This window comes from Crinia signifera, chromosome 1, assembly GCF_055691185.1.
Source record: "Crinia signifera chromosome 1, ASM5569118v1, whole genome shotgun sequence".
NCBI classification, from domain to species: domain Eukaryota; kingdom Metazoa; phylum Chordata; class Amphibia; order Anura; family Myobatrachidae; genus Crinia; species Crinia signifera.
The window spans coordinates 68,534,129-68,559,203 of NC_139217.1; the positions used below are offsets into that span (position 1 = coordinate 68,534,129).

The following is a 25,075-nucleotide window of genomic DNA, read 5'->3' on the forward strand; positions in this document are numbered from 1 at the left end:
AACGATGGCCATCCCTAGTTCTGTGTAACTATACAACCCAGCATGCACTGCCACAAGTTTGCTGTTAAGAAATGCTAAAACTGTAGCAAGCAGGAATGGTCATCGGTGCAGTTGCCATCGATGGGGATATTGCAACTGACCAACAATGGTAATATACTATGTGATGAATTACCATTAATAGGTTAACCTATCGATGGTCATCTATTTTGTTTGACTGACTGGCCTGTGATAACCAGAACCGGGGGCAGAACTATGCTCAGCATTATGTCACCTTGGGCCATCGATGGCAAAATTATTCTACATCGGCCATCACCCACGATGATTCAGAAACATCGATGGTTGATGACTATCCCTAGTTGCAAGGCATTCTGGGATGTCGTAAATCCACAACAGCAGCAGGAGGAGGAGGAGTGTCACAGGGTGTCTGCCTCTGTAGTATCCCTTCTAAAGAGACGTTTCCGATAGCAACTAAAGAGCTAGCTATAATTTTTATAGGCTGTACAGAATGATAGCTAGAACCTGATTAGTTGCTATTGGCAACACCTGCCTTTCTTCTCTTTAGAACGCTACAAACAGCTTCCACCAGACGCTTCCCGTACAGAGACTGATGAGCAGCAGCACTGCCACTGGCAGAAACATGAGGTGAGACCGGACGCTGGCACGCTGCAGCACCATGCTCCCTCCCCGCCGCCTCCCATGGCGCAGGAACGTCACCGCTTGTCACGTCCGTCTGCGGGATTGGCAAATGGATGCTCCCCGCCTGCGCTGCGCTCGTCCAATCGCGTCTGTTTTGTCCTCTGACGTCAGACTGCATGACACGCCCCCTCTTTCTGCACAGGCGCTGTCCCCTCTCTCTCTCGCGCGCGGCCTTCTCAGCCCCGGCGTAGAGTATAGGACACCCCCGGCCCGGACACGTGACCCCGGCAGGCGGCCTGTGCAGCGGGATCACCGAGCATGTCGAAGCGGCACCGGTTGGACCTGGGCGATGACTATGCCTCGAGCAAGAAGCGAGGCGAAGGGTGAGCTTGGGGGGGAAGGGCGGGAAGCGTCTGTCCTTTGTCCGCTGCAGAGCATGGCGCCGGCCTGGCTGTAACGGGAGGTGGTATACCGGCAGCTCCGGGCTCACCCCCCTATACCGCACTTGGCGAGGCCCGTACAGTGGATGCAAAGCTGTGCACAGGGAGCGGGATGGGAGATTTCTTCAGGTACTGGCCTTGCAGCGCTTTATGTGCACTCCACTCTGTGTATGGGGAGTGGGCCCGGGTGTCCCTGCGGGCGGGGAGAGAGGGTTGCTGGACATTGCAGCATTATAACTGGGACTGCAGAGCAGTGTCTCCCGGTGCTGCTTAGTGGGCTTTATGTTTTGACCGGATATTGATAACAGGGGTTTGTGGCAGTGCTTTCCGGTGCCAAGGATGGGAGGTGTCAGTGCCAAGGGTTGGAGAGGAGGGTAGCAGTGGCTACTTGTGCAAAGGATCGGAGGGGGAGGTGGCAGGGCCTCCTCGTGCCAAGCAGAATAGGAGAGGGGTGGTAGTGCCAGGGATATGGGAGGTGGCAGTGTGCCCTGATGCCAGGGATATGGGAGGTGGCAGTGTGCCCTGATGCCAGGGAGGTTGCAGTGCGCCTCGATGCCAGGGATATGGGAGGTGGCAGTGCGCCTCGATGCCAGGGATATGGGAGGTGGCAGTGTGCCTCAATGCCAGGGATATGGGAGGTGGAAGTGTGCCTCAATGCCAGGGATATGGGAGGTGGCAGTGCGCCTCGATGCCAGGGATATGGGAGGTGGCAGTGCGCCTCGATGCCAGGGATATGGGAGGTGGCAGTGCGCCCTAATGCCAGGGATATGGGAGGTGGCAGTGCGCCTCGATGCCAGGGATATGGGAGGTGGCAGTGCGCCTCGATGCCAGGGATATGGGAAAGGGTGGATCTGGCAGAGCCTGAACGTGCCAAGACAAATAGAAGAGCGGGGTGGTAGAGCTTCTGTGCCAATGGGCAGAGTGTTTGAGTGTCTCCTTGTTGCACATATCTCTTATGCCCCATGCACATGGGGTGAGTTGAGCCTTGTGATGAGCGACACTAAATCGTGCTGCACCAGCAATATGTGCTGGGCAATCTGTCATGCCTGTGTTCTCAATAGAGGAAACATGGCTGATGACTAGATATTTCAAGTATGCTTGAAATAGCTGGCCCGGTGTTGGCAATGCGCATCGCCATGAAGCATACACACGCACCAGCGATTTGTGCTTCATTTCTAAGCGATCTAGTCAAATTGCTTAGTAATGGTGTTTAAATCGCCCTGTGTGTATGCCCCATTAGTCCTTCATGAGGTATAGTGTAAGCCTGCGAGCAAGGCCTTCGTTTCTGACTGTCTGTAACAGACCAGTTTGTTTGATCAGTTTCCATTTGTAAAGCGCAACTGAATTTGCTGCAATATATAAGAACCTGTTAATAAAATAAACGAGGTGACTTGTATTTTTGTGCATTGTTGCTCAAAGCATACCCGCCAAAACATACCTACCTGACCCTCTCCATGAGGGAGAAAATGCTCTTTTCTTGGACTCCCCTGGTAAAGATTGTCATTACCTGTGGTGAAACACCTTTCTTATCAATTAACTAGCTCATCACAGGTGATGGCAATCCTACATTACCAGGGAAGTCCAGGAACAGAGAACTTTCTCCCTCATGGAGTGTGTCAGGTCGACAAGTATGCACCAACATGGGGGATATGATGCTCTGCTCCTGGACTTCTCTCCAAATTCTTCAAGTGCCAACATCTCTGCGAGAGATCAGCAAAATATCGGCTAAAAATGCCAGCGTAGCTCACATTTGCTATATCAATTCAAATAAATATGTTGTGTAAAAAAAGTTTTTTATTTCCTATATAAGGTAAACATTACAGGTCATTATGATGAATAAAAAATGTTTGCTTGGCAATTTTCACACCAGTTTTGACAAATGCACATGGCACTCTGGTTGCCCTCACCTGAGGGGAAACACACTTTTTGCAAAATAACTAGTTCACCACAGGTGACCGCAATCCTGAATTAAGGGAGAAGTCTGGGATCAGAGCGTATGTCAATAACTATATTACCCATTTTGCACATGCAGCGTTATTCCAGGTTTTTTGCAAGTGAAGGCACATAAACCCAGGCTTAAGTCCATAGTACAGTGCAAGACAACTAGCCCACGTACAAAGCAAACAATCACATTTTAACAATAACATTGCATATTAAACAACAGAACTACACGCAAAAAGAATACAAATTAACGGACACTCATTCATATTGTATGCCAGGGGAAGTCGGGTAAGACGCGGAGTACAAGCATGTGTATAACAGATATGAAGAATAAAGCTCTGTACTAACTGGGGAATATATCATTAACCATATCGTGTACATATAGTCCAGTGTGTACGTTCAATATCGTTAACCATGTGCATGACCCCTTCAGTCTGTACATGCAGCTCATCATTGTACGGGGAAGGGTGATGTCACTGCTATATATATATATATATATATATATATATATATATATATATATATATATATATATATATATATATATATATATATATATATATATATATATATATATATATATATATATATACTTTATTACAGATGGAGTCACATTCGCACTGCATGAATGAGCGTGGCTCAATTTGTATATTATAGTGCAGCAAATTCCAATGCGCTTTACAATTGTAGATTGTTCTCCCGCAGCACTGCCAATCTAGTTATATCGGTGGAGTCAGCTAGTGTACCCAGCACCAGGGCTGTGGAGTCGGTAGATAAATGTTCCGACTCCTCGTACTTCTGACACTGACTCCGACTCCTCTGTATTAATATGCGAATGTATTTGATACATTCCTTGAAGGAAAGAAAGGCAACATACATATTATTATTACAGAAACTAGAGGCTGGGAAGCCAACAGTCTACTGTATTGAACAGTTTTTAAGCAAAGGACAAACACAATGAAAACAAAGTTTTAATTTTTTTATTAATTAATTAAATGGCTGGATAGTAGCAGTAGGCATAAACATCAGGAACAGGAACTTTACCAGTTCAAAGATAAAAACCACATTATTTGGTTGTTTTGGGAACAAAAACAATAGGAAAGGTTCAGAAGTGTGGAGCATGAGTTCCGCATGCTTTGTGACGACAACAAAAATCAACGAGCCACAATCTCCTCTGGTTTGCTTGCTCGTCACCGTTCATTTCATTGACACAAGGAACGCTTTACCGACTCATTACTGGCGACGAAAAATGGTGCCTGTACATCAATATGAACCAGCGTAAGGAATGGCTTAGCCAAGGTAAACAAACGACCCCGCGCATGAAACAAGATCTTCATCCGCGTAAAAAGATGTTGTGCGTATGGTGGGAGAGCTTGGTTGAATGAATTTTTCGAGTCTACACCAGGTGATTTCTACCAACTAGGTATTAAAAACCTTATTGAACGTTGGAAATAAGTTGTAAACTACAAGGGAGAATACATTTATAAGTATTGGTGCTCCGAATTGTGCGTTGCGTGCCATATAGTGAAGCACATGAAAAGCGTGCTTTTTCACGGTCACTTAACGTGTTCGTTTTGCGGTTACGTGAGGCACTGCATGCATTGGTCTTTATTCTTACAGTAGAGAAGTCATTAATTATAATTTTCGGAGTCGGTGCATTGTTTGCCGACTCCGACTCCAGGTACTCGATATTTCCTCTGACTCCTCGACTCCGACTCCACAGCCTTGCCCAGCACTAGATGAAAAAATGCATACAGAACCATTTTAGTATGCAGCCCCATACACATTAAGCAATGTTACAAGCAATATTGCTAATTTTGGTCTTTCTGAGCAATATTGTTAGAAATATTGATTACTGTGTGTGCTCGATCTAGGTAAGGATGCTTGCTTCTGCAGGTGATGTCACTTAAGGATATTGTTCTGTGCATAATATCTATCTTTCTCCTGGGCTTAAAGGGCCCCTTACACTTGTGAGATTTTGATGCAATTCAGATGGATTGAGTCAATTTATCTGACAAAGGGCCAAATTCTCTAAGCTTCAAAAGTGATAAAATGGAGAGTGATAAACAGCCAGCCAATCAGCCCCTGCCTGACCTTTTCCAAACACAGTCTGTGACATGGCAGATAGGAACTGATTGGCTGGCTGCTTATCACTCTCCATTTTATTACTTTTGAAGCTTAGAGAATCTGGCCCAAAATCTGATGTGTAGGACACAATCCACAATCCTGTGCAATTGGGTATAACCAAGAGATTGTAAAGGCCCCCATACACTAGGGCGACTTGTCCTTAGGACAAGTCGCCCCCGACTTCCCCCTGAGCTTCCCCGGCTGCTCCCCGGGGGAGCTTGATTAGATTGGCACTTGATGTGCCATTTTTTACATGTGATAAATCGTCTCGATTTATCACATGTAAAAAACCCGGGGGGGGGGGGGGGGGGGGGGGCTAAGAGGTGAGAGCTGGTGGGAGCAGGGGGGGCTGGAGACGCTGCGGGGGACACGTCTGTGTCCCCCGCTGCTGGGGACAGCGTCTGTGCGGCGATAAGGTAGAGGGAGCAGGGGGGGCTGGAGACGCTGCGGGGGACACAGGCTGCATAGAGCCGGGCAGGGGGAGCCGGCCGGGAGCTGTCAGTAATGAATAAAAAAAAAAGCCCATACAATGAATGGGCAGCCTGTGATTGGCTGCTGAGCGCTCTCTCAGCCAATTGCTGACTGGCTGAGAGAGCGCTCAGCCAATCACAGGCCGCCCATTCATTGTATGGGCTTTTTTTTTATTCATTACTGACAGCTCCCGGCCGGCTCCCCCTGCCCGGCTCTATGCAGCCTGTGTCCCCCGCCCGCAGCGTCTCCAGCCCCCCCTGCTCCCTCTACCACCTCGCCGCACAGACGCTGTCCCCAGCAGCGGGGGACACAGACGTGTCCCCCGCAGCGTCTCCAGCCCCCCCTGCTCCCTCTACCTTCTCGCCGCACAGACGCTGTCCCCAGCAGCGGGGGACACAGACGTGTCCCCCGCAGCGTCCCCAGCCCCCCCTGCTCCCTCCACCGCCCCACTAGGTCCCAAGTCGGGTGGTCGGACGTGCAGCAGGTCCGACCACCCGACGCAGATCCGATGCGCACGGGACCGCGCATCGGATCTGAGGGAACATCAAAACTAGACGATTTTGGTCCGATTTCGGCCAGATCCGACTGATCTGGCTGAAATCTGACCAAAATCGGCTAGTGTATGGGGGCCTTAAGAGATTGATCCTCCTGTACATAGGATAAATCTCGAGTCAATCGGTTCCAATTTGTTGAACAAGTGTAAGGGGGCCTTAAGACATGAGGCACTACCACACACCCCTTTACTCCCTATAATCATTTGGCGGACACACTCTTCTCCGTTTTATTTCTTTATTGCATTTCTCTTGAAACATAAGTTTATATAAAGTCTGTTGGAGAATAGCTACAATTATTTGTGTTGTGAATGTTTGTTTTATACTGCAAACTATGGTGAAACTATTTTGCCTTTCAGAACCTCCATATAGATGAAACTGGTGGCAGGGCGATTTAAGTCTGTGTTTTTGGAAATGGTTAGAGTCGATGTGGATTTTTTTTATTTTTGAAAAACAAAATTGTGTAAACCTTGAATTTGAAATAAAGTCCTCTGTATCAAGTGTGGTACCTGTGCGTTAAGCATTGAGGTCCTGCGGGAGGTTAAAAGTAGGTTGCTATTAATATAATCGCAAGGGTTGTTTACCAATTACAGAGACCCTTATGACTTGAGTAAAAGCTAAACAGTCATGGTGCCAAGTAAATTATTTCACAGTACAGCTTTAGTATTTAACTTTATAGAATTACCAGCCTTTCTTTTGCACGGTTTTCAAAACACTAATTATTGCTGCAACCTTGGTCTGAGGAAGATTCCTGTAGTTGTCAAAGAGAAACATCTACTAATAGCACGGATGGTGTAATCGTTATAATTTTATTTATAAGGCACCACAAGTGTACAGGCACAAAGAGTGCCAGAGTTCAATACACATTAAATCTTAACTGTAAGCAGTGAAGACTTGATCAACGTACTACTAGATGCTGGTGGCCAAAGGTGGAGATGAGTATGTGGATGAAGCTGGTTGCTGAGTGTGAGAGTATGGAAGAGCTGTGAGTGAAATGTGAAGAGAAGAGGGCTTTGACAACAGGAGGGAAGAGGGCCCTGCTCTGAGGAGCTTACAGTCTAGTAGGCAAGAGAGACAGATGGATTACATGAGCTGGAAGTGGCTTGATAACAGGATGTAAGCAGGCAGAGATGGTCAAGGCATGAGGCAGGGGGTTGGAGGAACAGCCTCAGGACTATGTTATGCAGCAGAAGGGTACACTTTGAGTAGGTGAGTTTTCAGTGCCTGTTTGAAGCTTTGCAAGGTCGGGAAGAGTCTAATGGAGCAACAGCGCGTGTTCCGCTGAAGGGGTGCAGCATGCACAAAGTCCTGAGCTCTAGCATGGGACTCCGAGTGGAGGAGAGACGACAGTCATTGGTGGACCATAGATGGCAGGAGGTTGGAGATACATAGAGCAATGGAATAAGAGATGGTCCTGTATGTGAGTGTGGGGTGTTTGAAGAGGGTTCTCTAGCGGAATAGGAGCCAGTTCAGATTTTGTTGAAGGGGAATGGCGGGAGAGGAAGATAAGCCTGGCTGCAGAGTTAAGGACAGATTGGAGAGGAGCCAGTTGGGAGTGAGCGAGGCCAGTGAAGAGAACATTGCAGTAGTCGAGCCGTGAGATTACCAGTGAGTGGATGATAAGCTTAGTTGCACTCTGGGAGTGAAAAGGCTTGATGCAAGTAATGTTGCATAACTGGAAACCTATACAATGGGCCAGAGCTTGGATGTGGGGTGCAAAGGAGAGGAAAGAGTCAAGAGTGACACCCAGGCAGCGGGTTAGGGAAACAGGGGAGATGGTGGTGTTAACAGTGATAGATATATTAGTAGGGTTGTAGCTCTAGGTGAGGGAGAGATATTTAGTTCAGTTTTGTTCATATTGAGTTTCAGAGAGGGCTTAAACATCCAGGAGGAGATAGCGGAGAAGCAGTTGGAAATCTGAGAGAGAACAGTGGGGGACAGATCAGGAGAGGTAGATTTGTGTCATCAGTATAGAGGTAGTATTAGAGGCCAAAGGAGTTAATGAGTGCACCCAGGGAAGAGGTGTACAGAGAGAACAGAAGGGTGCCAAGGACAGAACCCTGATGTACACCAACAGGAAGGATGGAAGGTGGTGCCAGAGGCAGAGACTGAGGAGGAACGGTTGGTGAGGTATGAGGTAAACCAGTCAAAGACAGTGCTGGAGAGGCCAATGTCTGGGAGTGTGCGGAGGAGTCAGAAAAGGTTGATCCACAGTGTCAAAGGCAGCAGAGAGGTCCAGAAGGATAACCAGAGAGAAGGGGCCCCTGGATTTGGCTGACAGCAGGTCATTGGTGACTTTCATCCGGGCGGTCTCGGGAGTAGAGTTGGCGAAAGCCAGATTGAAGGGGATCTAGGATGGAGTAGTCAGACAGGTAGCTGTTGAGACACCTGTAAACCAGCCGTTCAAGTAGTTTAGAGGCAAATGGGAGAAGAGATAGGGTGGTAGCTCGTGGGTGATAAAGGGTCCAGTTTGGGTTTTTTAAGAATAGGTGGGACCAGAGCATGTTTGAAGGGTGAGGGAAATATGCCAGTAGAAAAGGATAGGTTAAAAAGGTGAGCAATGTCCATGTGACAGAGTGGGAGAGGATGAGATGAGGGAGTGGACTTCCTCATCTGTAGTGGGGCAGAAGGAGGACAGAGTTATGTAGTTGTAGGGGGAGGATGATTGGGGTTGGTATGCAGCAGAGGGGGAATGGGAGGAGATATCATGTCGGATTATCTCAATTTTAGAGGGGAAGAAGGAGGCAAAGTAAGTGGCAGTGAGGGAGGACGGTGAAGGAGAGTGTTCAAAGTTTCAAAGAGATGGCAGGGACTGGAGCAGTGAGATGAGTGATTGGGGAAAAAATTGTTTGGCAAGGGAGAGTGCAGCACTGTAGGAGGACAGTATAGAGGGGGGCCCACAGGGTCAAGAGCAGAAGTAAGAGAAGAGTTATAGAAAGAGGAAGCCTGGTTGGGGCAAGTCCAAAGGAGGCAGAAAGGGCAAGAAGACTAGAGGAGGCTGCATTATAGATAGAAAAGTTAGTCACCAAGGATCATTGAGGGAAGGTTAAAGGCAAGAAAATGTGAAAACCATGCAGCAAAGTTATTAAGGAAAGGGGAGCAGTGGCTGTGGGGGGGGGTTAGATCACAGCCACAAGGAGGTGAATGGGGTATAAGAGGCGGATTGTGTGTACCTCAAAGTTGGAGAATGTGAGGGAGGGCTCAGGTGGGATGTTGTGGAAGGTGCAGTTGGGGGGAGAGAAGGATGCCCACTCCTCCACACCCTAGCAGGGTGAAGGAGAGCGCAGCAGGGGAGGTAGTGCCAGAGGAGGAAAGTCAGGTTTCAGTGATTGCGAGAAGGTTAAAGTGGGAGATGAAGAGGTTGTGGATAGTTGGAAGCTTGTTGCAGATTAATCTATCATTCCAGAGAGCACGGGAGAAAGGATGGGGAGAGATCGGTGAGATGTTGATTAGGTTGGCTGCGTTGCGTGTGGGTGTGTGAGAGTGGTGTGGAAATTGAGAGGGGGTAAGACCTGACAGTGAGGACTGGTATGGGACAGGATCGAGGAGCCATATTTCCAGTACAGAAGCTGTTCAGAAGAGCAATATAGAATGGAGTTGGTTTGGCCTAGAATGAGCAGTGAGAAGGTAATGTACTAGAAGCGAGGAGTGCCTACAGAACATAAGATAAAGGATGGCTGACATTTTCACAATGAGTGCAGTTAGTGTATAATAAATACACTAAGGGGGGATTCCAAGGGCAATAAATTCAGATATTGTCCCCCACGTGTATACGGTTCAGGCAGCGTGGAAGGAAAAATTGCCAATTCCTGATGTAACAAAGAAATAGATTATAAGTATATATGCATACATATACATACACAAATATGCACATGCATGCATACACACATATATGAACACGCGCCTGAAACAATGTAAATGGAAAAGATACAATTTATTTAAACATATATTCACTGGCCAATGATACTTTACAATAAAAAGACAAACATACACATTTAGTGCCTAGTATTTATATTAAAAAGACTGGCCGATAATCGGCAAATGAATGGCTCTCCTGGGAAGATTATGTCCAGTTGTTGTTATTGTTGGACCAGTATGTAAATGCTTCTTTAAAACACCAATCGGTGTAAAAGAAGGAAGATTTTATTAACTGTCCACTGTCTGGCCAGACAATATAAACACCAATGTTGGGTGTAAAGAAAAAACAGTCCCAGTGGTCACAAACTGCTGGTTGTCCAGCCACTGTTAAGTGCAGTGCTGGTTAAAGGTGTGTCCGTACTTGCTTTTATGCAGGCAGCCTTGGGGTCATATTCTGGAGCTCCAGAAAAAATGGTGGAGGTAGTATATAGAGTTGTATGACGCGTTTCTCCGCCTCCTGTACGGTATCAGCGGCTCCGTCGATTCCCACCATGGCCCTAACTGTGTGGAGTTTGTATATTCTCACTGTGCTTGCATGGCTTTCCCCTGGGTGCTCCGGTTTCCTCCCACATTCCAATAAACAAACATTATCCATAGAATGTGTGTATGACTATGTACATGGGGCAGGGGTTGGTAGGGGGCAGGCGGCTGGGAGTGGCACAGCCGGCTGGTGGCCGGGCAACCTGTTTTGGTACAGTGTGCTGACAGGCAAGGCGGCGGGTGTCGTAATGTCTGGGGTCATGTTCCTAGAGACAACATTTTTTTTTTCAAAATTATATATTTTTTTCTCTTGGATGAATTGATATGAGTATGTATTCTGGTATGTTGTACTTATGTGTTGCCTTTTTCTGCCTTCACCCTAATGGGACCTCTATGTAAGCATTCTTATTCTGCTTACCTGTGGCAACATTTGTGGAGAATTGTTTGTGCTTTAATATATGTTTCAATCTAATTTAAGAAATCCATTTTTCTTTTAGGAAGGAGAGAGACCGTGATAGAGATGACCGATCAAAGGACCGGGATCGTGACAGAGACCGTGACCGTGAAAGGGATAGGGACAAAGATAAAGAGTCGCGAGGTACAGCAAATACTCCATATATCAACACTGCAGGAGTTCAAGCTGTAAAGCCAGCAGCACTCGCCCAAGGCATGAATCCATTTACCAATTTACCACATACACCGCGCTACTATGACATCTTAAAAAATCGTCTTCAGCTGCCAGTTTGGGAGTACAAAGAACGTTTTACAGATATCCTTATGAGGAACCAGTCCTTCGTTTTGGTAGGAGAGACCGGTTCTGGAAAAACTACACAGGTATGTCCTTGCAGGGTACAGTCTGTCCTAGAAATTGTTACACCTCTTGGCATGTTCCTGTTGTATGACAGTACTTGGTGTGACATAATCTTTTTATATGTATTAAGCCCTGTACACCGATTTTGCTTTTGATTCAATGTTAGATTTGATTTTCTATTAGATCTAGCATTAGATCTGTACTTTTGCATTAGATATCAAATTCGATATACATTCATGGTACATTGTACACATTAGATTTACTGGATCGAATTCGATATTTCCTTGACTGCACATTAGGTTTTGCTGTTCGATTTTGTGAAGACGGGAGCTCGCATCAAATCGAATGTAGATCGAAAGTGACACAAACCATTCGATTTAGTTTAGGATTCGATTTTGCTTCTATAAGCAAAATTGAATCGAAAAATTGATGCATGTGTGTACAGGGCTTAACTGAAATCTGTACTTATGTGTTACGCAGACTGCAGATGGTATATATTGGGTTACAAGAGATTTCTCTTTTTTATAATGACAAAGGCTAAAGGGAACTCAATTCAACACAAAGGCTGCAGAATGCCTCATATGGATGGGAAAATGCACTTACGGTCCATACACACCAGCGTGTGTGCTGACCGATGATGGGGGAAAATCGCTGGCCTGAAAAAGGCTCAGTACATACACAATGAGGGATTTTCCCGGGGGTGGATGACTTTATATAGCACAACGCTATGGAAAAGCGTCCACTCTGACGCTCATCTGCTTGTAATACCAGCAGATGAGTGGCCGGGCCAGCGATGATGCATCAGCGCTCGTCGCTGCTCCGTACACACTGGGTAGATTTAGAGCTGAAAGCAGCTCAAACGAGTAAACTGAGCTGCTTTCAGCTCAATGTTGCCTAGTGTTTTAATATCCCAGTAACTTTGATAATTTGCCATGGTTGTACCTTGTCATGGACTGTGTAATATAGTGGTACTGTCCAGAAACGTGGAATGCAGACTTGCATTTTTTTTTTAGCACCTGAGAACCTGTTGCTGTTTAGTAAAACGGTTGTGTATTTTTGTAGATTCCGCAGTGGTGTGTAGAGTACATGAGGTCATTGCCAGGTCCCAAGAGAGGGGTTGCATGTACCCAACCCAGAAGAGTAGCGGCAATGAGTGTGGCCCAGAGAGTTGCGGACGAGATGGATGTTATGCTTGGCCAGGAAGTCGGTTACTCTATTCGATTTGAAGACTGCAGCAGTGCAAAAACCATTTTAAAGTAAGTAAAGCAATTGTAACCTATGTCTTCAAAGTTGTATAATCCGTAGATACAGAATATGGGAAATGTATAATGTTTAAATCTTTTACTCACATTTACCTTGAAGACACGGTCTCAGTGCAGCCTGATGCACATCTGACTAGATCCCTCTATGATGTTGCTGTCTTCTTGCGATTTAACAGGCTATACTGGCAGGAGACTGGACACCGTATTGGCCCCTTAAGCAGGTCTCCACTTTGGCTTAGAGTGCTGTTTGATTCATGTTGAACCGAGTTCAAGAAATAATGTAGTTGCTAGCATGAATCTACTCATGGTGCTGCCTTACTGTGGGGTTAAAGCCGTTATACAGAGTTACTGATCAAATCTGAATAATATGTTAGGATTTCTTGCTTGTTTAGTAGCACTGGTCATTTCACTGCAGCAGGCAGTGAGATCAGGGGCTTTGCTAATGATGGCGAGTGAAAAAAACAATGCAGATATAGTTTTGGGAGAACAAATGAATTAAGCCATATAAAACAATTGCTTTAATAGGCTATGAGTAAGTATACAAATTGGGAGCAGTTATGTGCCATTGGGGCAGATGTATTAAGCCTGGAGAAGAGCTAAAGTGGAAGCACCAGCGAATCCATTCCCAACTGTCGTATTTCAAACATAGCTGATAGGAGATAACGTACCAGCCAATCAGCTATGTTCGAAATATGACAGTTGGGTTGATTGGCTGGTGCTTTATCTCCAGTTTATCTCTTCTCCAGCCTTAATACATCTGCCCCACGGTTTGAAGTTCCCTAACATCATGTGTTGTTTTGTCTTGTTATGTGTATGATAGGTTTTCTCTCTCTCTCCAGGTACATGACTGATGGTATGTTACTCCGGGAAGCCATGAATGACCCATTGTTGGAGCGATATGGTGTAGTTATTCTTGACGAAGCTCACGAAAGGACTTTAGCTACAGATATTTTAATGGGGGTGTTAAAAGAGGTGGTACGGCAAAGGAATGATTTAAAGGTAATGTATAGCCTCTAGCATTTTTTTATTTTTAAAGAGCATATGACTTCCATTCATTGATGATAAATGGGGTGTACTACACCTTAAGTTTAGGCCTTGATAAAGCTTCAGAAGCACATGCATTAAAAGTGTCTGATCATTTGAAAGACTGAAACTCTTAAGCCCCGTACACATGGGGGGAGATATATTGCTTGCAATATATTGCTCAATGTCTCCTTTTCATCAGCGACCAGAGATGGTCGCTGATGAAAAGGAACCTCTGCTGGGGGAGCCGCAGAGGTAATTAGCTGGTCGCAGGAGCAAGCTCCTGCGACCAGCGATTAGAATAGGCCGGAAACGGTAACGCGCACCCGGCGATTTATCGCTGGTGTGCACTCCAATCACTGGCAATATGGTCGCCTGCGCCTGCGACCATATTTCCAGCGATTTCAGCCCCTATCGCCCCCGTGTGTACACAGCATTATTCTAATTTGCCCTGTTCCTCTTTCCTGAAAAACACACTATTAAATATTGTAAGAAATTGGGCTGGAACATGCTGCAGTATTGACACGAAGTAAAATCCTTGTAGGGTTACTATCAACTTCGTAAATATACTGGTTCTTCCTCATCTTTGTGGCCACTTCTACGCCAGTTACATGAGCTGCTACTTAACAGCTACAGCACCATTGTCCCTTCACGGGCTTGCTTCACTCGCCACTACTTTACTAAAGGTAATAGATGGTGGCGTGGACCCAGGGTGGTGGTGCCGCTGTACAGTTCGTAAGTTCCGTAGCATAAGTGGTGGCTGCAAAGATGAGGAAGTACCGTTATACCCTTAAGATATTTAAAGAAATAACTGCTTTTACTATGTAAAATGATCTGTCTTTCTATGGCTGTAATATTGCCTGCAGGGGGTATGTTTTCATCAGTGCCTCTCATGAAATGCAGTCGCCCTAAGGGAGCTCTGAGCTTAGCCTGTATAAAACATTCTCTCAATTCCAGTCTTCAAGCACCCTTAGCAGGTCATGCTGTGAGTATTTCCCTAATCCGATGTGCGAGATTGGGCCAGTTACCACACCTCCATTTCTACGATCATAGTAGAGTGAAAGTTAATTGAGGGCTTGTGTTTTAAAAACCTAAATTACTACGTAGAGCGTTTCCATAGTGTGTATAAGCATATGTGACATTCCGATCATTCAGTCCTAAGACAGTTGTTATTTTTCCCTTGGATGGTGACGTTTCAGTGGTCAGTGCTCTGATGTAAAATATCTTATTTGTATTAGATAGAATTCATCTAGAACAGGGGTGATCAAACTGGTCCTCGAGATCTACCGACGATCCACGTTTTCCAAATCACCTAGCTGGTGCACATCATGCTGCATTCATTCCTACTATAGATCCATCCTACTATAGATCCACAGGTTGCCTGAAATACATGAACTGTTGGTAGATCTTGAGGACAGGTTTGGCCACCACTGCTATAGAACGTCCAGGTTTGTAACTGACCATTATGCAACTTTAGATCGTACTACATGATTGTGTTTCTATTGTGCCTCTTTATTGCACTGTAGCCTCACTTGAGATGACATAGAAACCTCTACCGTGCTTTGTATTTCCATCATTTCCTCATCTGTTGCCCGGTTTTTGTTTTATTTAGGTGATAGTCATGAGTGCCACTCTTGATGCAGGCAAATTCCAGGTTTATTTTGATAGCTGTCCTCTGTTAACAATTCCTGGCCGTACACATCCTGTAGAAATCTTTTACACTCCAGAGCCGGAGAGGGACTACCTAGAAGCAGCCATCCGTACCGTGATCCAGATTCATATGTGTGAAGAGGAGGAGGGAGATCTTCTACTATTCCTCACAGGCCAAGAGGTGAGTAAGGGGGGCAACCATCGCTGCTCTCCATCTTGTCTATAGGTCATATACAATAAAAGCAATAGCCTGTGACTTTAAAGCACAATATGTGGCTCTGTTCCCCATTCTCTCTCTTGCCCTTGAACATGAGTTTTTTACTGTGTTTTTACTGTTCCTTGTAAGCAGCGGCAGATTTTGGGGAGGGTTGCAGCACCACCACAGTGAGCTCAGCAGAGCCACTTACAATCTGACTACACTTGCTTCACTGTGACTGGCGGGAACTTCCTGTTTGTCAGGTAGTCCCAGGCCACTTCCTGCTTACCAGGATCCCTTACCGGCTTCTATAGAAGCCACAGAGGGATGTGATAGGTCGCACAAGACACAAGGGTATGCTGGGTGGACCCCCTGGATTTATCATTGCACTGAATTACTTGTAGCAATAGTGGGGGTGTGCTACCTCGGACATGAAAATTAGCAAGAACAAGAAAAAAGAGGGAGAGATGTCCTATGTCGGTGCACCAAAGCAGGGTAAAACATAACTTTTATTATTTTCTTTTAAGAACTGCGAGATAAAATAAATACATACATATAATAGACAAGGGTGGGGTGACACATTGTTAAAAACTAAGGTGGCGGGCAGATGTCTGTCATATGCTATAGTATATGTACTGATTTTGTTGACAGTGTGCTCCTGATCTGTTATCACTGTACAGACCAAGTGTGAACAATATAAACCAGGCAAAATGCCTTGGTTGGTAGAGGTTCTGATTGCCGCAAATACACTCCTGTCAGTTAAAATGTGGCACGTTATCCTAGATTAATTTAGTGAAGGTCAGAAGTGAGTCACATACACCTTACAATCTCATGGTGTATGGGTGAAAATCACTCCCAACTCCCTAGGGAGAGTCACTATCTGAGTCACTAATTCAAATGATATAAGTCCAGTATGCCGGCACTGGCCCAGGTAATAACTAAAACTCCTATCGGCTGCAGTCTGCCTGGTAGAGGAGTCAGTACGATGGAGTACAGTGCCTGCTGGATGTTTATTCACTGTGCTAGTCCAGTGGAGTCGCCTCCAAGTGGACCGTAGCTGACTGCGCTTCGCAGATTTTAGCTTCCTCAGGGCCCTGCGAAGCGCGTGCCGGCTAGCTGTGCGCGGGCAGATGTTTGTAACTGTTTATTATTTTTCTTACTTATGCATTTTGATTATCTGTTGAACCGTGCTATGCCGCAATAGCCCTTCTAAGGGCGTTCACTGCAGTCAGCTACGGTCCACTTGGAGGCGACTCCACTGGACTAGCACAGTGAATAAACATCCAGCAGGCACTGTACTCCATCGTACTGACTCCTCTACCAGGCAGACTGCAGCCGATAGGAGTTTTAGTTATTACCTGGGCCAGTGCCGGCATACTGGACTTATATCATTTGAATTAGTGACTCAGATAGTGACTCTCCCTAGGGAGTTGGAGTGATTTTCACCCATACACCATGAGATTGTAAGGTGTATGTGACTCACTTCTGACCTTCACTAAATTAATCTAGGATAACGTGCCACATTTTAACTGACACGAGTGTATTTGCAGCAATCAGAACATCTACCAACCAAGGCATTTTGCCTGTTTATATTGTTCACACTTGGTCTGTACAGTGATAACAGATCAGGAGCACACTGTCAACAAAATCAGTACATATACTATAGCATATGACAGACATCTGCCCGCCACCTTAGTTTTTAACAATGTGTCACCCCACCCTTGTCTATTATATGTATGTATTTATTTTATCTCGCAGTTCTTAAAAGAAAATAATAAAAGTTATGTTTTACCCTGCTTTGGTGCACCGACATAGGACATCTCTCCCTCTTTTTTCTTGTTCTTTCTATAGAAGCCAGAGTTTTGCAGATATTCACTCAAGCCACTGCTTGGGTGTGGCTGGTTCAAACGCCGCCGGATTTTATTGAGCATGTCCCGGGAACCAGCTGTCCTAACCGCTGCCGCGTTCTCTCCGGGCATGGGTAGTGGCAGACAAAGGTGTAGAAGCTGTCGCTGCTTGTGAGACTATTTCTTGTCAATAGTTTTTATACAAATAATTAGAATAAAATTTCATTTTATAGTAATTCTCTATGTACTATGTATGACTTATTCTTCCAACTGAACACATTTTGTTTTTGTTAGGAAATTGATGAAGCCTGTAAAAGAATTAAACGGGAAATCGATGACTTGGGCCCAGAAGTTGGAGACATTAAGATCATCCCCTTGTATTCCACTCTCCCGCCCCAGCAACAGCAGAGAATCTTTGAGCCCCCTCCACCTAAGAAAGCCAGCGGTGCTATAGGAAGGAAAGTAAGTTCAGGTGCTTGGCACTGAAATGATGTTCTAGGTATCATTCCCATTCTCCCATCTGTATATTCTGAGGGATATTTCCCTTTAATATATAAACTTGATGTCCATGGATGAACCCATAGTAATAAGTGTCTGTATTATTGGTAAGGGAACTATGGTATAGATTTGAATCCCAAAATGCTTAGTACATTATAAATTTAGTTGCCAGCACATGCGTTTTCTACAGTGGTCACTGGATATGGAAACTAAATTCAAGGTCTTTGTAGCAATATATACAGAATTTATTTTTTTTTTATTCTGACAAGGTCATCGGCTGGACGTCTTTCTAATTTGATCTGTATCGAAATCAATCTGCAAAGTGTTATCCGGCTTCACAGTGTGTGACCTTTTTCCTTCCTCTGCTTGCCGGGCAGAAGAGGATCGGACACTTTAGCTGTATATACGGTTAATGGATTCATTTATTTTAGATTAACAAATGCATCACACTTTCAATGTGGTTAAAAAATAGCTTGCACACATAAATAGCATACAAAAGGACTTTAGTTTGTAGGTTTATCTTGTGTACATAATGGGGAACCTATTATGCCATTATCAATAGTGGCATGTGATCAGGTTCTGTAACCATTATATTGGGATTCTGAAACATGCAGATAATTGTTGTATGTTTTAGTGATCTTCGACTGCTGTATTTTTCTTTCTATTATGTCATTTGTAATACTGCTAAAAGCATAAGTTGCAAAATGTATTTTGTTAGTGATTTGTGTGCGTATTTTTTTTATTTCTTTATATATGGGTTTTAAGTCTCTTTCTTTATTTTGACACCGTCTCATAGGTTGTGGTTTCCACCAACATCGCAGAGACCTCGTTAACAATTGACGGAGTTGTATTTGTTATTGACCCAGGATTTGCTAAGCAAAAGGTATGTTGGACATGTCATTTTTTTGTATAAGCTTTTGCAAGGGCTTCCTGCCAAACCAAGCATTAGGAATCTTTAGAAGTGACTTAATGGTTATTACAGGAAAAACTCTACATTTGTGACCAGGCCATGGGTTATTGTTGGAGGTTCTTTTAGAAGGATTGAAAATTGTTTGGGATTTATTTTTTGGGGGGGACTGGACTTCCTCTGTAGCCTCAGAGTGTAGTCTGAACTGTCATTGGAGCTTGAAAGCCTGCTGCAGCAACATCAAGTTGTCTTTGGTCTCGAAGACTTGTCTCATGGTGTGAAAAGTTGTCTCAGCTATACTTTTTTTGTATGACCCAGATACTCCCACCTGTGTAAGGTGGTCTAGGTAAAGCCTTAAAATTGTGTGTGCTTTCTGCACCTTTCCATTAGAAGATGGCAATTATACCTGAAGTTCAGGACATTTTTGCAGGTTGCAGTTCCCCAGTAATACATAGGGACCTGGATTTGATGTTGAACTCATTTCGATAGCCTTCCATTGGTTTTAGCAGGTATGAGGTTAAGCAGATGGTGTCAAGTTGGGAGTGGTTAATGTGGTTCTACATGTCCTCTTAACCTGGGCAATGTGCTTCTGACACTGTAGGCATGAGGGAAGTTTTCACCTCATTTGCTGTTTAGACATTGCAGATCTGTCAGTAGGACTTGTTTATGGTTCTCTACTGTGCCTATAGAGGAGGCTGGCTTTCTGAAAAACAACCTAGCAAGGCACTTCGGGGGCAGCACAACACGGTTCCCCGACTGAGCGACAGTTGTGTGGCTGCACGTTATTTGATTTATTTGCTTCTAAAGTTTTTATAAGTTCAATGTATTTGTATCTGAGTGCCAACTTTTGGTAATTAGGTTCTGCGCTCCACTATTTTAATGGGTGTTCCTACCTGATGGGGTATCTTGTGTCTTTCACCTATTGGGCGGAGGGGTGGGTGGGTGAAGTTTTTTTGTTTGAGTGTTTTTTTTTTTTTTGTCTGGTGAACACTGGTTGGGTCAATAAATTATAGCTTCTGCACAATAAGGGTAGACAGGGTAGGGAAAAGCAAAGATTTATCAGAAGACAATCTCTATACTGTTCCATAGTACCCAAAAGTATGCAGAGTATATGTTGTAATGTGTTCACTGAAAGCATACAAATTCTGATGGTGTCCCCCTTATTTTTTTTTTTTTTTTAAATGTCACGTTATGTAATTGTTATGGCTAAATTTTCCGGAGCTCTTGCTAATATGCTTGTTCTGCACAGGTGTATAACCCTCGTATTAGAGTAGAATCTCTTTTGGTGACTGCTATCAGCAAGGCTTCGGCACAGCAAAGGGCAGGCCGTGCCGGTCGTACCAGGCCTGGAAAATGTTTCCGTCTTTATACAGAGAAAGCATACAAAACAGAAATGCAGGTATGTGTATTTATATTTTTCTGCATTAATGCAGTTTATACTTTTATTCATCAAAACTGAAATACTTCATTGAAAGTTTCTACCATTCATAGAAAATAACACCAGTAATTTGGTTTAAAAAAAAAAAAAAAAAAAAAAGTGTATTCCTCATCCCTAATTATAATACTAGTTTGGTATTCGCTGGCGACAATATAAATTTGTTACAATTCGCTCCTTTGTAAAGTAGCAATAAATGTAATATATAAAGTGGCCTGTAATCTTTGAGGCCAACAAATATTTTAACGATTGGGAATGTGATTGTGGGACTATTTTTGGATGCCCCATTGCTGTCATATTGAATGTAGCTGGGCTTTAAGGCTTCTCCCAGCGGAGAAGTAGCATTCCATTCACTTTGAACCACCCAGGAGCTTCCCAGGGGGCAGCATCACAAATACAATCTTTGTATGTGGTCCTTTGCATACGATATATCATATGCAATCCCAAAACTGTGGCAAGGCATGCTGGGATGTGTAGATTCACAACAGCTGGAGGGCCGCAGGATGGACATACTTGCTCTAGTCAGGTGACATGTTTAATGTGTTAATTTCTGAAATTCTGGATTTGTTGTTCTCCTGTTTAGGACAACACATATCCTGAAATCCTGAGGTCTAATCTGGGTTCTGTCGTGCTGCAGCTTAAGAAACTTGGTATTGATGACTTGGTGCACTTTGACTTCATGGATCCTCCAGGTAACTTTTTTTTTTGTACAGGTCTATTATATAGTAAGACTTTTTTGGGGGGTATTTTTTAAACAGATAGATAATGGGCGCCAATTAATTATTGTGTCTGTTACACCCAATTAGAGCAAGTTTAGTCGCATATAGTATATTAACTGATGGTTAGGGTGCCCTAGCTATGGAGTACTGCTCGCTACCTCAAGATAAAGAACTGTGAGGTGCCTGGCGCATGTGAGCCGAGAAGTCTGTGTAACACTTAAGCATTGGGTTTTTTTTTTTCCACCGAAAACCGTTTTGGTCACAGCAAGGTGTGAATAGGCTGCATCAAGAGACCCTGCTGATTAATTGTATATGTAACGCTTAGCCTGTTTACAGAGCATAATGATGCTGGAAAAAATCTGCGGCAGCTACTTTGTAGCACTCCATATGCGGATTCAGAGACTCACAAATGAAATGAATCATCGCGGTCTCCTGGTGGGTAGTAGCTGCATTGTTTTGTGACTAAGGGGGGTCTATACAATTAGTGGTGAAAATTTTACAGGAGCAAAAAAATGACCAGGACCTGGTACCCCGGGAGGAGCGGTTTGGAGCATCTATATGAGCATGCATTTGTATTTATATTTCTTTTATATACCCTATATTTATTAATGCAGAGTCCATACACCCAGACATTAGCCGCCAATTCATCATAACCGGTAGCAAGAACTGGCGCGCTTCTGTGTTGCATCTTCCTGAATATATTTTATTGCCTATACGATATGTGTATGTACATTGCATGTTGCAGTGTGGTTCAAAGCAACAAATTTCAGTGAACGTGCATAATGTAGTATGTCACGCTGCAGTTTCTTTTGCACCTTGCAATTGTATGGTATCATGGGTACATATGCCATGCGCTAATCATTGTTTTTTTTATTTTATTTTGGTACTTGTTTCCTAGCACGGCGCCCGTCGGGTCCCATCGCATACCATTAATTAAGGTATGCGATGGGACCAGATATCTGGCTTTTAAGACGTTCTTTTACAATTTCAAAATCGCGTCGCATTGTATGCCATTACAATGGCATGCGACACGATTACACCCGATTTAACATTGTACAGCCACCCTGATTGCTGATTACAATGTTAAATGCACCCACACACCTGATTTTTAATTGTACACCTTCCCTGACTGGTAATTATGTAAAATGGCCCCCCATTGTTAACGCCAACCCGAAGCGTGGCGAGCCCGCGAGGGGCGGCGGTACGCGTCCTCAGACCTTTTCATACCCCCACTATCCACGTTGGAGTGGGGTTGATTTTAGATAGTGTGGCGAGCCACCGAGCCCGAAGCGTGGGGACGCAGAATAAATGTGTAGTAATCCGCGCGCCACGCTTCGGGCTCGGTGGCTCGCTGCACTCACCACACTATATAAAATCAACTCCACGCCGACGTGGATAGTGGGGGTATGAAAAGGTTGGAGGGCGCGTACCGCCGCCCCTCATGGGCTCGCTGCGCTCGCCACGCGATGGACTGGCGTTGATACTGGGGTGGCGTTAACAATGGGGGGGGGGGGGGGGGGGGGGGGTGGCGGCATTTCACATACTAATTACCCATCAGGGTGGGTGTACCAAAAAAAAAAAAACTGGTCTGGGGGGGGCATTTAACATTGTAATCAGCCATCAGGGTGGCTGTACAATGCAAAATCGGGTCGCATCGCATGCGATCTGGTCACATGCGATGCGACCCGATTTCATAGACCCGATGCCATAAGATGAAAATTGGTGGGGCTGTGCTAGGAAACAAGTACCTTTATTTTATTTTTTTATGGCATTCGTGCTGTAGCACTCTGCAAAGATGTAAAAGGGCACATATATATGTATGTGAAAAGCAGAACACCTCTTCTTAGGTGTAGTGAGCACAATGGCAACCTTCACCTAGCATTGCCCATAGATGTTGCTTCTACCATTGGTTGATATTTGGGTAGCTGTACCACTGTAATCTTACTAGAGGGGAACCGCGAAGTACACTGTTTGTGAAATTAAATGAAACAAATTGCAAGGTGATCTCTTTTGGAAAGTGCAACTCTTACTGAGATATAAGAAAGTGTTCTCAGAACAGCCGCAAGTTTGTCTTGTTTACAGTGTTTCTTCTGCTCCTATGCCATGTGAAATTCACTATTGCGTTCTCTCACCCGGCTGTGGAGCAGCGCAAAGTCTGTTGGGAGCACATCATTCTTAAGTTGCTTGTAATTAAGTAGTTTGCCGTTAGCCATGTAAATCAGGCACGTCTATTAAAGTTCTGTTTGAGCTGTGAATTGAAATACTGACAGGAACAGTTGACTGCTCCAAGCAGGGCCACAGACATCTGTTCACATAAAAATGATGATGCTCCCAGTAGAAGAGATGTAACCGTTTACAGATCTGCTGTGATGCAGGAGTAATGTTGTTCTGATGCAGGGCATATAATAACTTCAGCTTTGTAACATACGCTTTGATTGTGAGCTTAGGTGAATTCAGCTTAATTTTTATTTTATTTTTATTTAATATTCCCACAGCCCCTGAAACCTTAATGCGAGCCCTGGAGCTGTTGAATTACCTTGCTGCCTTAAATGATGATGGTGATCTGACGGAACTGGGATCCATGATGGCGGAATTTCCTCTGGACCCTCAGCTTGCCAAGATGGTTATAGCCAGTTGTGATTACAACTGTTCTAATGAGATCCTGTCCATTACTGCTATGTTGTCAGGTAATAGCAGGGCACGTATAAAGGGAATGCTTATTTGCCCCAACCATCTTTGCAGCCAGCGAGGCCGTACAAAGTTGCAGTACACAGCACCACACTATGGCAATGAGCATCAGCTACTGAGGTTGTACATTACCGTTCATATATTGCAGAGGTTAACGTTGCTGGTTGTAGTGCTGGGTTAGGTATCCAGTGGATCAATTTATCATCGTAGAAAGATGGTTCCAGGAAACAAGATATTGAAATTATGACCTAAGATACAACTATCAACAGTGACCCCCTATAAAACTGATGGGGCTTGTGTAATGGGTAATTCCATCCCACCTGTGGACTAACAGCTGTATGGAATACCTTTTGTAGAGACCATTGATCTTCAAAGTAATTCATCAGTACACACATTTTATAAAGGCAGAACAAACCGATTACAAAGGATTACTCCTTCCTCAGCCCTGTTCAGTCATCTATATTGGCAAATCTCCAGATTAAATCTATAAACGAAAGCGCTGTACACGCGGGCACGATCGCTCAGCACACATCGCGGGACACCTGTGCTACACCCAGCAATGCTGTGTGCTGAGCGGGGCTTTGCCTATTTTTTTAATAGGCAAAGCCCCGCAATCTAGCAAGAACTGGCTTTCCCAGTGGGCGATATTAATGCACGGAACCATGCATCACCATCGCTGCAGGGCATGCGCATAGAGCGATCAGTGCTTCGTTTCTAAGCGATCCAATCAGATCGCTTAGAAATGGGGTTGACATCGCCTCCTATTTATGCCCCTTTAATTGGCCATACACCTAAATATTTATTGTCCAATCTGGCTTGTTTAAACAACATTCTGGTAATCTCTGAATGGGTGACTGTATTTGTCAGTTATCCAGCATTTTGAAGCAAAGAGGCAACTGTCATTTGTTACCAAATTTTTGTTCCCACCGGGGCAATAAGTCTTTAGGTTTATGGCCAGCTTTACTTGCACAGTGGCCCTCCAAGCTGGGAGCCTGGTCATGCCACATTGCTGAGAAGTGGTAGGTAGGTTGGTTACCACCCATGTAACATAGTTTTGTGCTTTCTTCCACACCAGTGTCAGAGAGAGGTTCTCATTGTCTGTAATACAGGAAGTATTCCTTCTCATGTCAGTGTTGAAAGCTTGTCGCTTTGTTTTCTGTCATTCTTTGCCACCTGTATATACCAATATAATGTATGTGCTTGCCAAGTGGCAGGTAACTATATTAAGCCTGTTTTTCTCCTTTTCCGGAAGAACTTCATTAGTTAATGCTTTAGTTTTTTTTTTTTTTCACTAAATTTAAGAACTTTTTTTTTTTTTTTTTTTATGCTGCAGTATGTGAACATTTTATTTAGAATTCTAATAAGACACTTATATTTTTTTTGAGGTGTCTTTCAGATGAATCAGACTCAGAGCAGATGGGCAGGGCAGAGTCTACTTATACTGATGCTTTGTCTGTGGAGGTGGTAGCAGCCTA

At 44.5% G+C, this 25,075-nt stretch overlaps 1 protein-coding gene across 2 annotated transcripts in view; it reads left to right on the top strand.

Moving 5' to 3' along the window:
* The first annotated feature begins 381 nt into the window (after window positions 1-381).
* DHX15 (DEAH-box helicase 15) overlaps window positions 382-25,075 on the top strand; it is a 33,121-nt gene continuing 8,427 nt past the window's right edge. The window contains exons 1-10 of one of the 2 annotated variants that reach the window (XM_083161394.1): window positions 382-642; window positions 11,062-11,398; window positions 12,438-12,631; window positions 13,477-13,636; window positions 15,273-15,491; window positions 17,648-17,815; window positions 18,648-18,734; window positions 20,008-20,157; window positions 20,777-20,885; window positions 23,408-23,599. In XM_083161394.1, the coding sequence (XP_083017520.1) occupies window positions 608-642; window positions 11,062-11,398; window positions 12,438-12,631; window positions 13,477-13,636; window positions 15,273-15,491; window positions 17,648-17,815; window positions 18,648-18,734; window positions 20,008-20,157; window positions 20,777-20,885; window positions 23,408-23,599 (1,651 nt within the window). In that variant the 5' untranslated portion in view covers window positions 382-607. Of the gene's footprint in view, window positions 643-810; window positions 1,020-11,061; window positions 11,399-12,437; window positions 12,632-13,476; window positions 13,637-15,272; window positions 15,492-17,647; window positions 17,816-18,647; window positions 18,735-20,007; window positions 20,158-20,776; window positions 20,886-23,407; window positions 23,600-25,075 lie in introns of those variants that run through there. The other variant, XM_083161393.1, reaches the window with a different exon arrangement.